Below are 14,445 nucleotides of genomic sequence, written 5' to 3'. Positions count from 1 at the left end.
GGATTTCCCTAGGAAGCTCAGCCTGGAGCATCCCAGAACCCATCCCCACTCCACCCAAACTCTCCCCATGGTTCCCTTGTCTCATCTCTGTTTTGGGGTTCATTGCGGTTGTTACAAAGACAATTTTTTTCTTTTTTTGGGGGGGGGGGTGAGGGGAAGGGAAACGAGGTTTTTTTTTTTGTTGGGATTCCTTCTCATCCTTCCCAGTGTTGGGGGGGCAGAGTGTTGATAGCATTTTGCCATGCCACACAGCATAGTGTTATACAAGCAAAGAATTTTGGCTAAAATCCAAAAAACATTACCCAGGAAAAAAGGCAAACTGTGAGTGAGACTCGATCATTTGTTGTTCTTCTGTGAAAAGACTTGGAAATTGTCAGAGGACAGTTCGAGTTATGATTTTTCCCTTTGTTTTTTTTTTTTTGTTGTTGTTGTTGTTTGGTTCTGTTTTTTTTGTTTTGTTTTGTTTTGTTTTTCCCCCATTCATACATGTAACTGTTATTTTTGCAAACAAGACAGTCTTGAATTAGATGAAAAAGTTAATAAACAAAATGGCGACTCCAATATTTAGTAAGATCACCATGACTACCAGGATGGGAGCTGAACCCTGCAAGAGAAAGAGAAGGACAGGAGTTAGATGGATCCTTGGAATTCTGCAGGGATTCCAGGAGAATCTGGGGAGAATCCAGGCGAATCTGCTCTGGGAGTCCAGGCAGCTCTGGGCATGAGCAGATCCCAACTGACACCTCCCAAAGTGCCCAGGAACCCTCGGAGGATTTTTGAAGCTGCCAAACAAACACTTGGCTGTACCCCCCTGATGGATCATGGATCATCCCATGCCACTGCCATAGGAACTCTGGCCTTAAAAACAGAACTAAAATTGGTTGTTTATTAGGTGGTCAATCAAAAGGGAAAAAAAAAAAAAAAAAACAAAAAAGCAGATTATATGGGATCTTAGCGTGGTTTGGGGATGGTTTGAAGTGTCCAGGACATTTCCCAATAAAGACAGCTGTTTTCCAGGTATCCTGGACATCAGGCCAGCACATGGGGATCCATGTTCAGGCAACAGTTTGGGAATGCTCTAATAACCTTTCCTGAGTTTATATGGACCAAATGAAGCTCCTGGGAACCACCTGGGAGTGTCCAAGGCCACATTGGACAGGGCTTGGAACAACCTGGGATGGTGTAAGGTGTCCCTGCCATGGCAGGGGGTGGAATGAGATGATTTTAAGGTCCTTCCAACCCAAACCATGCCAGGATTCTGTGATTTCACCTGGAAAGCATTGCAGGAACCCCACTGCAGCTGCCCTGTGCACACCCCCACCCCAGCTGGGCTGAACATCCCAGGAATGGTTCAATCCCTCAGGGAGCATCCATTGTTTTCCCTGGAGCACGTCCTGAACAATCCTGTGGGACTCCACCAACATCCCAGCAACGGCAGGGCACTGAAGCCAGCCCTCCAACACATCCTTCTGCAGGACACTGCTCAGGAGAACATCCCTGGCACCTCATCCATCCTGGCACCTCATCCATCCTGGCACCTCATCCCTGGTGCCACGGTGTGAGCATGGCTCGCACAGGGCGAGTGCTGCTGGCAGCAGGTGGGTGGTTGCTTTTTCTTGGATTTGCTGGGATCCTCAGCTATTCCTGCTGCATCTCAGGGCTTGGATGCTCCAAATGCTTTTCCCCAGGCTCCTGCCCCCTCCTGGCACTCTCCACGTCGCTGGGATGGAGTGGGGAAAGGACTGGGCACCCTCTGGGAGCTTTCCCTGGGTGGCTCTGCGGAGCTGCTGGAAAAGGAACAGGGAAAAGCAGCTCCCGGCTGCCCGGGGATGGTTTCTGTTCCGAGCAGCCTGATTCAGCCGGCGTTTGGGAGTGGGTGGGAGCGAGGATGCTGGAGCCTGCTGGAAAGGCATATTTGTAGCTTAGCAACAGGGTCAAAGGCAGCCAAGCCAAGGCAGGGATTGCGGAGAGCAGCCAGGTACCCATCCAGGGCTGGCTGCTCCCGGCAAACCTCTCCTCCTGTGCCACAAAAAGCTTCCAAAGGCAGCAACCACCCCCTGCCCGCTGCTCCTTCCCTTCCCCAGCCCGGCCGTGCCAAGCCCGGCCTTGCTGGCGCTGGGAGGGATTAGCTGCATTTCAGAAGATTATTGGGTTTTAGGGTTTTTGAGCTGCTGGTAATATAATAACAGATTGCAGGCGATTATCAGTGTCATTGTTTGCCTTGGCACGGCCCCGTCGAGGCACGGAACGAGCTCCTGCCCCGGCCCTGCAGCCAGGGAGGGCTCAGCCCCATCCCTGGGCTGCTCCATGGAGGAATTCCCTGCCAAAACAGCACAGCCAGCGCTGCCTCTGCTCCAATTCCAATTCTTTGGGATGCACCAGAAGTCCAGCCCTTTGGGGAGGGAGCTCAGCCTTCACTGCTCACTTCTCCCAAAAACAGCAACAGGACAAGAGGAATCAACCTCCAGTTGTACCAGGGATGTTCAGATTGGATATCTGGGAATTATTCTTCACCCAGGGCAGTGGTGGGGTCCCCATCCCTGGAGCTGTGTGTATGTGGCACTTGGGGACATGGAGCAGTGCTGAGGGAATGGTGGGACTCCATTCCAGAGCATTTTCCAGGTAAATGATCCCATGGTTCTGTGATTTACACACAGGGCATCAAAGCTGTGCCCTCAGCTGGAAAACTGTGGGGATCCAACACCTGCTCACACTGGCACCCCTGGATCCCCCCACCCCATGCACAGAGTTCTGCTCAGGCTGGGCCTGTTTGCCTCCTGCAGCCCTGAGCAGGGCAGGGGCAGGAGAAAATCTTTCCTTTGCCACTGCAGGTACAGGATCTGCCACATTTCCCATCCCAGGAACAGGATGACCAGGCAGGGGTGGGAGCTCTTCGAACCAACCAGCTGAAATCCAGCTCACAAATTCTGCCTCCCTTTTACAGCTCCCTGTTTTTAACCCCCTCCTCCCTGTGCTGCTGGCCAGGTGGGAATGGCAGGGAATGGCAGCTGCTGCTGGATAAGCAGTTTTGCCCCCCAAAAGCTTCTGGTTCAGCTCCAATTACAGATCCTGCTGCACTTCTCAGTGCTAATGTCTGCCTGATTTCTGTCTTGCGAGGTCTCACTGCCTTCCCCTCTGCTCAGGGGGAAGGTTTGCCCTTCTCCCCTCCCATGGCAGGGATGGCCTGGGAGATGTGACAGCACTGAGCATCATTCCTGCTCCGTGCCTGGGCCAGAGATGGCTCAGTGCTGGAGCTGAGCTTTGGGAGAGAGGCTTTGCTGAGCCCAGCCTGGCTGCAGGGCACTGAACTCCCTTTTGCTGCAGCAAAGAACCAGTGCTTTAAAACCAGTGGCTTTTAAACCCTTCCCACTGTGTTCCAACTTCCAGCAGGAGCCTTTAAAAAGAGCAGACATGGCCCCTGATTGGCAGCTTTGCCTGTTGCTGTCACAGTTTGGTAGGGCCAAATTTCAATTTTTTTACAATAATATCTCTGGAGTCCTTCACAGGAGAAGGAAAACATCTGCCAAGGATGGGAATCTACACCAATATCAGCTGGGCAAAAGGATCCTTCTCCATCAACAAGTTGGCTCTCCAAGGATTTTTAAGCTTTGTTTCCAAGCTTAAAGAACAGAAACTTAGACCTTAACCCATGGAAACACTAAAATAGGAATAAGCCATGGTTATGGCACAGGAGTAATAACAGTAATTGTAGCTGTAGAGTAATTCCTGCCCCTCTGCCTTGTTTGTTTTTATCCTGGAACTGTTGTGTAGCAACTCCGGAGTTTTTCTGGGAATACGACGGACAGCTGGTTTACAAATGCAATTGTGGCATAATTAATTTAAGCATTAGCAATCCATTATTATCTGTTATCACAGGGTACAAGCTCTGCCTCTCTGCCATGGAAACCAGAGTGCAGGTTACCTAGTAATCCCTCTGGGATCTATTAAATGTAATTACTAAGGACTTGGATCAGCAAAAAAAAGAAAAAGAAAAATATAGATATGCACCATTTTCCAGCCTCAGCACTGCAGAAAGGGCTGCAAACTTAGCAGCTCGGTGACATTTGTGCTGAATTGTCACATCATTGCCAGGAACAGGCTCTGTGAAATGGTTAAGGAGCATTTAGCAAAGGAAACATCAGGGAGCCACTTGGCTTTCTCCAGCAGATTGCAGCAGCTCCCGTGGCTCCAGGAAGGGGCCCAGGAGATGCTAAAAGTGCTTGCGTGAGTGAAAGTGAGTTGGGTGGGATGGAAAAACCTGCTTCTAGGGAAAAGAAGGCTAGAAGAATGAGATGTTATCTTCTTAGAGATCCTTTAGCCTCTTAAAGAACTGATTTGTCACCCCTGGTTCAATCCCCATCTTCCAGGTGCTCAGTCTTTGTTTATGTCTGTTTGAAGCTCTCATTTTAAGATTTCTATTCTAAAAACAGCAATCAAAATTTGTTTCTAACGCAGTCAAAAGCTGGTGTTTGGCCCCAGATTTTCCAAGCTAAGAGATGGAATTGGGCTCAACCCCCATATCCAGATGACAGGAGCAGAGCCAGGAAGGTGCTCTTGGGTACATCAAAGGCCCTGGAGATGAAAAGACTTTGCAAAGGACCCTGTCGAGTTGAACATCCCATTTCTCTCTGAAGATTATTTACCTCGGGTTGTCTGAACACGAAAGGGATTAGAGGAGGAACAGTTTGTGATTATTATTTGTCTTAAGAAGAGACAACCCCTGCAGCAACGCTCAGCCCTGCCTCATTCCAGAGCTGTGATGGCAGCAGGACTCCTCTTCCTCTTTATTGCCATGAAGTGATGGCTTCTGTTTGTCTGGGCACTCAGCTGCCAGCTGGGATTGAGGTGAACCTGGTTGCTTGAGATGGGAGGAATTAGGAAAACCCAGGGATGATTGTGTTGGGAAACCTGGGGATGGCTCCTGATGGGGAAAGAAATAAATGGGAAAACCTGAAGCTGGGAGGCCACAGGGATAAATCACAGGGTTTAATCCCAGGGAGGTTAACGCCAACAAGTCCCCAGGTTCCCAAATAGGAACACCTCCATTCACGGGGAAGCTTCACAGGCTGGGGTGGAGAAAACACCCAGGTTTTATTTCTAACTCATTTTATGACCTTTAGGGCTAAAGGTGCCTAAAAAAGGAAGGGAAATTCATCTCCACCTGGGATGAATCCCTTCAGGAATAACCTGGCAGCTCTGGCAAGTGTGCTGCCCTGTTCCTCTAAAGTTCTTCTAAGCCTTCTGGTGTTTACATTTTTGTAATGGAGTTTCTCACCCACTTTTCATGTAAATAATGATTGTTTTGCATTCCTTTCTGGAGGAAGAGAGAATTGATGCACTGTTGGTTTGACCAGTGTGGTTGGAGAGGTAGCAATTTCATCCTCCAATCCATAAACACTTTCGGAATTCTATAATTACGGGAAGTCGGGAAGTAAACGTGCATTTTTCGCCTTGGACATCTCAGCGTGTGAGTGTCGTTTATTTCGTGCCCTATTGCAACAGCAAGGGGAGATCCAGCGGGGAGGTGCCGCTGCCGTGCCGGGGGAGGCTGTGCCGAGCCCCGTGCCCGCCGCCCCGGCTCCGGCAGCTCCCCGCAGATTGGCTGCGTGCTCCTGCCTTCCCCCAGCGACAGCGAAACCTGCCTGCAATATCTGCTGGCAAATCCGCCCCTCAGCCGCTCGCTGCCGGAGGAGGGAGGGAGGGAGGGAGGGAAGGAGGGAGAGGCTGCCGGGATCCCTCCCCGCCACCCCCGCGGGGGTACGAGGGGCTCTCGGAGAACGCTCAGTCGGGAAATGCCTTCAGAGCCTCTGCTGCTGTTCCTTCCCCGGGAATTTTTTGCCTTTGGTCTGGGATTTGCTCTGTGTGACGCAGAGGGGAACAGTCACGGCTGGCTTTGGGCTGCTGCCCTCACGTCCCTGGGGTGCGGTGGGACAAGGCACCGTGAAGGGCCGGACCTGGAGCCCCCTCACGGCCCCAGTATCGAAGGGCCGGGCCTGGAGCCCCCTCACGGCCCCAGTATCGAAGGGCCGGGCTTGGAGCACCCTCACGGCCCCAGTATCGAAGGGCCGGGCTTGGAGCACCCTCACGGCCCCAGTATCGAAGGGCCGGGCTTGGAGCCCCCTCACGCCCCCAGTATCGAAGGGCCGGGGCCTGCAGCCCCCTCACGACCCCGGTGCCCTCAGGCAGAGCAGGGCGGTCCCTGAAGGCTCTGGGAGAGCTGGGGGTCGCCGCTGCTGAATGGGGACGGGGTGATGGATCAGGCGGTGCCTGAGCCCAGCCCTTCCCGCTGAGCTGCTCAGTGCCCAAAGCACTTCTCCTCCCTTCCAGAAGCGGCAGATGTGCAGCACCTGCAGGGAAGGAGATCTGCTGCCTTCTCTTCCTCCCCAGCCCTGCCACGGGCTGTGGTTTGTGGATAAAATGCTCGCTGACGTTTTAGAAAGCTCCTTTCCCTAGCCAGTCTCTCAACAATTCCTTTTTCCCTTTCCCGTTTTAGTTCTCTTCAAAGGCTCCAGGAACCTGTGAAGCATCCAGGCCCAGGCTTTGTGCCTCATGGGCCTTTAAAGCTGGGAAGGATGGGGACATTCCCATAAATCCCTTAATCCCACAACACCGGCACCAGTCCTGGTGCGTTGGCTCCCGTTTTCCTCTGCCCCAATGCTGACAATTGCTCTGAGTTTGTCTTCTGGGTGCTGGGGTCAGTGCCCACTGAGGCACAGAGAGATCAGGTGGCCTTAAATGTCATTTTAAAGCATTTGTGTGGCTCAGTGACCCCAAAACCCCCAAATCCCCTGAGAGCCAGCACCAAGCAGTGCTGAATTTCATCGATGTTACTGAGCCATGGCCTCAAGAAATGACCTTTATGAGAAGATTTTTCAATTCCTGATGTGCAGTGCCAACAAAGGGGGGTGGTTCTGGGAGCTTCTTTTAAAGGACTGGGGAAAAGTGACAGAGGAGAATAAAGTTCCTACAACTCCTACAGACTCCTCTGTGGAGTCTGCATCCCTGCCTGTGCAGCTTTGGAAAAGCTTGGATTCAAGGCCCCATGGCTCCCAGCTTGTTTTTCAGACAGGAATCAGGAGCAGTGATTTTTTTGGGGTGTGTTTTTGTGAAACCTGCACCCCCAGCCTGTTCCAGCACTGCCAGAGGTGTGCTGCCTCTGGAAGCTGGAGCTGCCACTCCAGCAAAGAGCCAAGCCCTGGGCTCATGGATGGCTTGTGCAGAGCTGGTTTAGGGCAGATTATTTTTAAAACAAGCTAAGCTGTGAGGGTGACCTCGCTTCTGCTCAGGGATACCTCAGGTAGGGCAAAAATAGCCATGCTCAGCTCCAAGCATCTCTCCTGCTCATGGCAGCTCCTTTCCCTGGGAGCCCAGCTGGAGGGAGCTGGGAGCTGCCCTTGGAGCCCCTCCTTTTGAGGGACCTGGCACTGGTGGCACCCAGGAGAGAGGCTGGAGCAGTGTGGGCTCTCACACACCTGTCCACACTGCCTTGCCCTGCCAGGCCCCAGGGAAGGGGGATTTCAGGCCAGTGTGGGGAATTGGGCTTTTGGGGGGACTGGGGAGCCTTGATTTGCTGTGGGGGGATGTGGAGCTGGAGCAGGATGCAGGGGGGGTTGCAGGATTCAGTGTGTGAGTGTCCTGTGCTGCGTGGGGATGGATGTGGGGTCTGTGGGATAAATCCTTCCCCCTCAGCCTTCCCCTCCTCCTCCTCAGGGATTCACCACTCCCTGAAGTCTGAAATGCTTCTGATGGCAGGTGAGGTCACAGGTTTGGGCAGGAGGTTGGAGCACAGATCCTGCACCTCCCGTTTCTCCCCTGCATCTTCCCCTGCTCCTGTCCAGCCACCCCCTCTCTGCCAGGCCACTGGAACAAAACCCTGCTAGCACCGTGCAATTCCTGCTAGAACAAATTGTTGCTGGCATTGTGGGTTATTTAAATCCACATATTATCTCTTCCTCTGTATTACATTAGCTTCCTCCCAAACCTTCGCCATCTGTTCCACCCTCGGTTATGAATGTGAGAAAACTGAACATGCTGCTCCACAGCTCCAGCACTTCCAAAGTAGGATGTGCATCCTAATGGCTTTTCCATGCACTTCTCCACGCAAGCTGGGCCCTTCCTTAGTGGCCAGGACTCGCTGGGAATGGCCAGGAATGTCTTGGTGGCAGTTTGCCTCCAGCCATGTGGAGAGAGGTTTATTGTGACAGCTCCAAGGTGGGAGCACATCTGCACATCTGATGGGCTGGGTGGGGACACAGCTCAGGGCTGCTTGTGCCCAAAATCACGTGGCTCTCAGTGAGGAGAAACAGTGGTTTCATCCCTCCTGGGGGCCCTGTGTCTCCCAGGTTGTGTTGTCAGAGGTGCTGGAACATCTGCGCATCCCACAGCCTTGCCAGGGCTGTGTCTGTGCAATTATTGCTGCTGCTGCTCTTCCCCTCTGGGAGCCTGTCAGGTTCCTAATGCTGCCTGTCATGTCTCCAGTGCTTCCCAGGCAGGCAAGGATAGCCTGCATGGCTCTGGTTTTCCAGGGCTGCAGGATGTGGAGCCCCTGTGCTCAGTTCCCCCACGGTGCTGGGTGGGATCTGCTGAGCCTGAGCCCAGGGATGGGGAGGCAGAGAGCTCCAGGGCTGCTGGGGGAGATTTATCAGCAGGAGAGCTGGGGCAGATCCATCCTTCCTGCCAGGCTGTTCTGGGGGGATTTATCCACAGCTCCAGCTGGGGCAGATCCATCCTTCCTGCATCCCAGGCTGCTCCCTCTTCTTTCTGCACCTTGGCTCTGCTGGTGGGTGCTGGAGGAGCAGGGACACTGCAGCCATGGCAAATGTCACCACACCTCACACACCTTGATGCCTCTTGCCTGAATTTTCAGCCTGACTGACAAATTAATTTCAGTTTCGTGACCAGGCACCGTCCTGTGCTCCCCTGACAGGGAGATTTAGCTTCTTCCTGTTGAAATGTCACCTCCTGAGCATGACAGGTTTTCCATTTCTCCTGGGTAGGTCTGGAGCGTCCTCATGGGACACCTCCAGCCCTGCCCTGTATTTGGCACTGACTCAATAAGGGACAGTTTGGGGCACTGTTGGCTTCCCCAGTGCTCCCAGCAGACCCCATCACCTCTCCTGTCAATGCCAACCAATGGGAACAACAAATGAGGAAACTTCTAATGCGAAATCCAGGAATCCTCAAAACACAAGACTGCCAAAACCCTAAAACCCACCCAGCTCAGCCTTCTCCTGAGGAGGTTCAGCTCTGTCCAGGTCCAGTCTGAGCTGGTGATGTCCAACCTTAGACCATCCCCTCCCAGGCAGTTCATTACAGCCCTCACCTCATTAGCCTTGGTTAATGGCTCACCCTCCTTGACTTTAAGCCCATTAATTCTGTTCGTGGAGAACAGATTATTCCCTTCCACTTTGCAGCAGCTTTTAAGATCACTCTGTCTTCTCTCCTGAACACCTTCCCAGCAGCCACTTCATGCCCAAAGTGTCCTTATCTCCCCCAAAATGAGGAGTCAAGGGTAGGGTGTCTCACAAGGAGCTGTCCTGGAGCAGCAGGAAGCTCTGTGGCCATAACCATAACCCAAGGAAGCATCACCAATGCCTTGGCTGCTCCTGCAGCTTTCCCACCAAATTCCCAGCAATAATGCATTTTTATTGCTGGCCCAGGGGCTGGGCTGCAAAACTCCATCCTCTAGAGAAAACCCTGCTGCTCCCAGCACAGTCTGCAGGCAACACCCACACCAATGTCCAGCAGGGTGAGAGAAGAGAGGAGAGGGGATACAAGGCACAAACTCACGATAATTCACATTTTCCGCATTTCCCTCCCATCCTGCTCCACTCAGCCCCACAACAGCCCGAGGCTTTCAGGCCAGAATTGCATACCCAGTGCCCTCACTCACCGTACTGGATTTGAGCGCATCCCCACTGTCCTCTTCAGATTCTAGTGCAACAGGTAAAGATTTCTGTGGCGGGGAGAAGGTTAAGTCCCACCTCAGTAGCCGAGGTTCAGCTTTGTCCCCGAATCTCAGGTTTTCCAGTTTCTGCACTGTGGGCTCGGCAGAGGAAGCTGGCCTGAAATTCTCTTTGTTCTGGGACTTAGACCTCAGTCTCTGAACCCCGAAGCCCCGCTCTTCCCCGCGGTGCTCATCAGCCATGCTCCTGCAGCCTCCCCCTTTGCTGTAGTGTCTTTTTTGGGTGTGAATCTCTTGCATATAAGAATCCATCCTCATGAGGGGCTTCATCTCCATCTCGTAATTGCTCATCTTCTCCTCGTCCAGCTCAAGCAGCTTGGAGCTCCCTGAGCTGTGGTTGTGGGACCTGTGGTGGGAAGTCCATGAAACCGTGGCTGGGGAATCTGTCCACCTCTCTCTCGGCTTGTGGTTGGAGGCCGAATGTTTGTGTCCCCCGCTCCGACCTCTGTAGTCTTCGGGGCCAGCGGTGGAGCCCAGCTGCCCGCTGCGCATCGTCCCACTCCTCCCGGCGCGGCTCCCGCCCACCTTCTCTTCGCTCCAGCTGTTGGGGCGCAGGTAATCCCCGCCCCGCCCCTCCAGCAACATCTGGATCTCGCCGCCCCTCTCTTCGTCCACCGAGACCTGCCTGGAGAAATGGGCACTCTTGTTCCTGCAGGAGGAGCCGAGGGGCGGCGTGGAGCAGGGGCTGGCGGGGAAGCTCTGCAGCGGGCTGTCCTCGGGGGTCAGGTCGGACGGGGTGGTGCCTTTGCGGTACAGCTCGGGGCTCTCTTGCTGCAGGGGCGTCCCGGTGGAGAGGACCTCGATGTCATCGCTCGAGTTCTGCCGCTTCGGCCGCTGGCATTCGAGCCCTTCGGGGACGGTCGTGGAGAGGAGAGAAGGGAGAAGGGAAGGCAACAGGATTATTTCTGGCGCGTGGATGCCCCGAGGGTTTTTCGTGGCACAGAACGGGGAGCAGAGGGTTGGGTGGTGGGGAGGAGCGGCATGGAATTGGGACAGTAGTGTCACAGCTGCTGGCAGCCCTGGTGTGACACCAAAGCTGCCCTGAGCCCCACCCTGCAAAACTGTGGCTAGCATGGGAATGGTTTTCCAACACCAGAGATGTGGAGAAGCCACCAGCAATGCAGAGCTGCTGGGAAGAGGTTCTGATGTTTTTTTGGGATCCATCTGACCACATTTCCTATCAGTTCCCAGTCTGGAAATGTGGGAAGGGAAATCTGTGATGTGGCTGGTGGCACAGCCCGTGCTCTGTATTTGTGTGTGCTGGGTGGCACTGGGACCACCCTGGGTGTGCTGGGTGCCACTGGGATCACCCTGGGTGTGCTGGGTGTCACCAGGATCACCCTGGGTGTCACTGGGATCACCCCACACAAATGGCTCTAGCCCCCCTCCTGGATGAGAACCACCTCAGTTTTCATCTGCCAGGTGCAGGAGGGAAACAGCCACATCTGGGCAGGTGTGCAAGAAAAAACCCACAAACCTCACATCCGAGAGCTTTCCTGCCCCACACAGCCCAGCAGGACATGGAGATTTCCCTGCTCAGCCCCAGGATGGGCTGGAAGGACAGGGCTGGTTGTTCAGGGCCACCTGAGGCCAGCACCCCCCATCCTCCTCATCCCACTGGAGGCTCCTAATTCCTTCAGCTCAGAGACTTCCCAGACAGGGTCACCCTGGGGATGGGCACCTCAGGAATGGCCAAATGTCTTCTGCTGCTGGAGAAACACGGAACAAAATCCTCCAACGTGTTCATCACTGATGAAACACCAAACGATTTCAAGCGAGCTAATAGTGGTTAATTCTCCTTTTCCCCTCTCCAGTCATTCCCAGCTAAAGCCATACTAAATTAGGTGAATAATTTGATAAATATATTAAGTGCCTAATGCCCCTGAAATGCATCTAATTGTGATTGCTATGGTGAGACAAGAAACGAGTCTTGAAAAGGGAGAGCTCAATTTTCATGCCATCGTTTAAAAATGAACGCTCAGCAGCGCCTGCTCGGGTCTCTCCACTTCTGCTGGGCAATTTTCTCTCTTGAATCTTTTTGGGGAGCTGCTGGGATGTGCCTTCACCCCTTCCAGGGTTGGGATACACACAGGGAATGCTGGAGTCCCCATCGGAGCACTGGCATGGAGGGAAATGGTGAAAAAATTGCTTGGAAATCTACCCCAGCAATTTATGGGGAATGGTCTCCTAATGACTTGAGATTTTGGGATGATACTCACATAGTCCAGCCTTCATTTTCCCCCTGTTTTTATGTGGGACACTGAACCTTCTGGGGTTTATCCAGGGCCCCTGAAAAGTGCTGGTATTGGTGGGAAATTACTGAGAAGGAGAAAGGTGGAGCTCACCCCTGTTTTCCTGCAGAGTATCTGTCTCTGGGATAAAGGACAAGATTTTTTGGGGCTGTTTTCCAGTCATTCCTGTCCTAGCCACCTTCCAAGATCCCAAATGGGAAGCTGAGGCACAGAGGGAATAAAGGATTTCATGGGAGAAAGCTGGAAAGCCACCTGCGGGGACAGGCTCACCCAATGTTTTGGGCTTTATCTTCCCCAGTTCAGGAATTTTGCTAGAGTTCCAGGGATTTGCAAGCTTCCCACCATCTCCAAGGCCTCCAGAGCTGATGTCCAGTCCCACAACCAGCCACAGCCTGGCTACACCCACTGCTGCTGTTCCCATAGCCCCAGAGAGGGGACAAGAAACCCCAGAGATGCTCCCCACAGCCATACCAGGGAGATGGCATCGAATCCCCCTCATCCCAAACCTTCCCCAGCCCCAATCCTCAGGGGGCTCTGCCTTTCCTGGGTTAATCCCCGAGGGCTGGGGCTGTGGGAGGAGCAGGACCGGGGGTGCTGGAGCACAGCTGGAGCACAGCTGGGGCACTGCTACCCCCCGGCCCCGCAGCCTGCAGGGATGGAGGCGTTTCCTTGTGCAGGAACTCCGCAGATGCACCGGGACCCTTTCGGCACCCGAGGATGTGCAACAATTATCCGGAGCTAAAATTAGCCCCGGGGCACGTGATGTTCCTGGAAGAAGGGCTGTGAGAGCGAAGGAAGATGCAGAGCACCGAATGTGGATTTGCAGCGGGACGGAGGCAGCCGAGCCCAGCCTCTGAGGCTTCAAAGCCAAAGCTGAGGAGCCACGTTTGGGATTTGGGAGCCGTTGGCTCTGTGTGCTGCTGTCTCCAGGGAAGGGACTCGGTTCTGCAGAACCACCCAAGCCTGAGTGATCCTGCTGTGTGCAGGATTTGGGGTTGTGGGCACCTGGAGATGCCCATGGCTGACGGGCATGGGAACCGTGGGCAAGAGGGCATTGTAGGATACCAAACAGGCATAGTTTTGTTTTTACCTTCCAGGAGCTGCAGCTGCCATGGGGTGCCAAGGGCTGATGCTGAGGTGGGCACAGACCTCTCTGTGGTGTCCCACAGCACCCACAAACCCCTCTGAGGGGGCAACCAGCGCCCCTGGCACTTGCTGTGCCAGGTGGGTGGTACCCACACCCACCTCCCTGCCAGGAACATATCCAGCACCCAGCATCCCGTGGAGAGGGAGCACAGCCAGCACCCAGGGGGTGGGTGGCACTCAGCACCCACCACAGCTTGCCGTGGGTGGCACTGGGGACCTGCAGCACCCTGCAAGTGAGCACAGCCAGCACCCAGGGTCCTGAACGAGGAGGACATGTCCAGAACCAACAATTCTGAATATGAGGAGCACATCCAGCTCCCAAAATCCTGTACAAGTGTGACAAATCCAGCACCCACAATCCCGTGAAAGGGAGACTCCATCCCCCACAATTCTGAATGTGGGGGGCACAGCCAGCACCCACAGTTCTGTATAAGAGGGGCACATCCAACACCCAGGATGCTGTGCAAGGAAGGGCGTTTAGAGCACTCACAATCCTGTGAAAGGGGGGCACATCCAGCTCCCGTAATTCTGAATATGGAGAGCACATCCAGCTCCCATAATTCTGAATAATGAGGGCACACCCAGCACCCACGATCCTGGGTAGGGTGGGCACGCAGAGCCCCTGCAATGCTGGCAGGGTGGTGGCAGTCCCCCCAATCCCCGTCCCGGCTGTCCCCAGCCCGAGGTGATGGCTTTGTGGGTCACACAGCTACTCGTACCCATCACCTGCCCGAGCGGCTCCGCGGGCGCTGCCAGAGCTCCCGCTGCACCTGGGATGCTGTGTTTGTTTTTTACTGCGCTCTAAGTCGAACCGCCTTCCTTCCCTGCCCTCCCCTCCCGTGGCTCACTCAACCCCCCAGACAGAGCGCAAACCACACAAACCCCAGCTCGAGTGAAGCGCCACGGCCCCGTCCAGGAGCTAGTAAAAAATGTATTACCTAAAATATCTTTCCAAGAGGTGATTTAAACCAGCAAAGTCTCCTGGCAGGAGGAAATGGAGATGAGGAACAACTCAGGGCTGGAGAAGCCCCTGGGAGCACGCAGCCCTGCGAGAAAGCTCAGATCTGCCGTGTACAGATGGGG

The 14,445-nt window shown here is 54.1% G+C and overlaps 1 protein-coding gene across 1 annotated transcript in view; it reads right to left on the bottom strand.

Moving 5' to 3' along the window:
* Nucleotides 1–470: 470 nt before the first annotated feature.
* The window catches only part of JPH3 (junctophilin 3), a 44,892-nt gene continuing 30,917 nt past the window's right edge, over nucleotides 471–14,445 (bottom strand). Inside the window, exons 4-5 of the mRNA XM_009090776.4 lie at nucleotides 9,893–10,812; nucleotides 471–604 (exon numbers count right to left, since the gene is read on the bottom strand). Of these exons, the coding sequence (XP_009089024.3) occupies nucleotides 524–604; nucleotides 9,893–10,812 (1,001 nt within the window). The 3' untranslated portion in view covers nucleotides 471–523. The remainder of the gene's footprint in view (nucleotides 605–9,892; nucleotides 10,813–14,445) is intronic.

Source organism: Serinus canaria, chromosome 11 (assembly GCF_022539315.1).
Source record: "Serinus canaria isolate serCan28SL12 chromosome 11, serCan2020, whole genome shotgun sequence".
Lineage (NCBI taxonomy): Eukaryota > Metazoa > Chordata > Aves > Passeriformes > Fringillidae > Serinus > Serinus canaria.
This window is presented reverse-complemented; position numbering and strand designations above follow the sequence as displayed.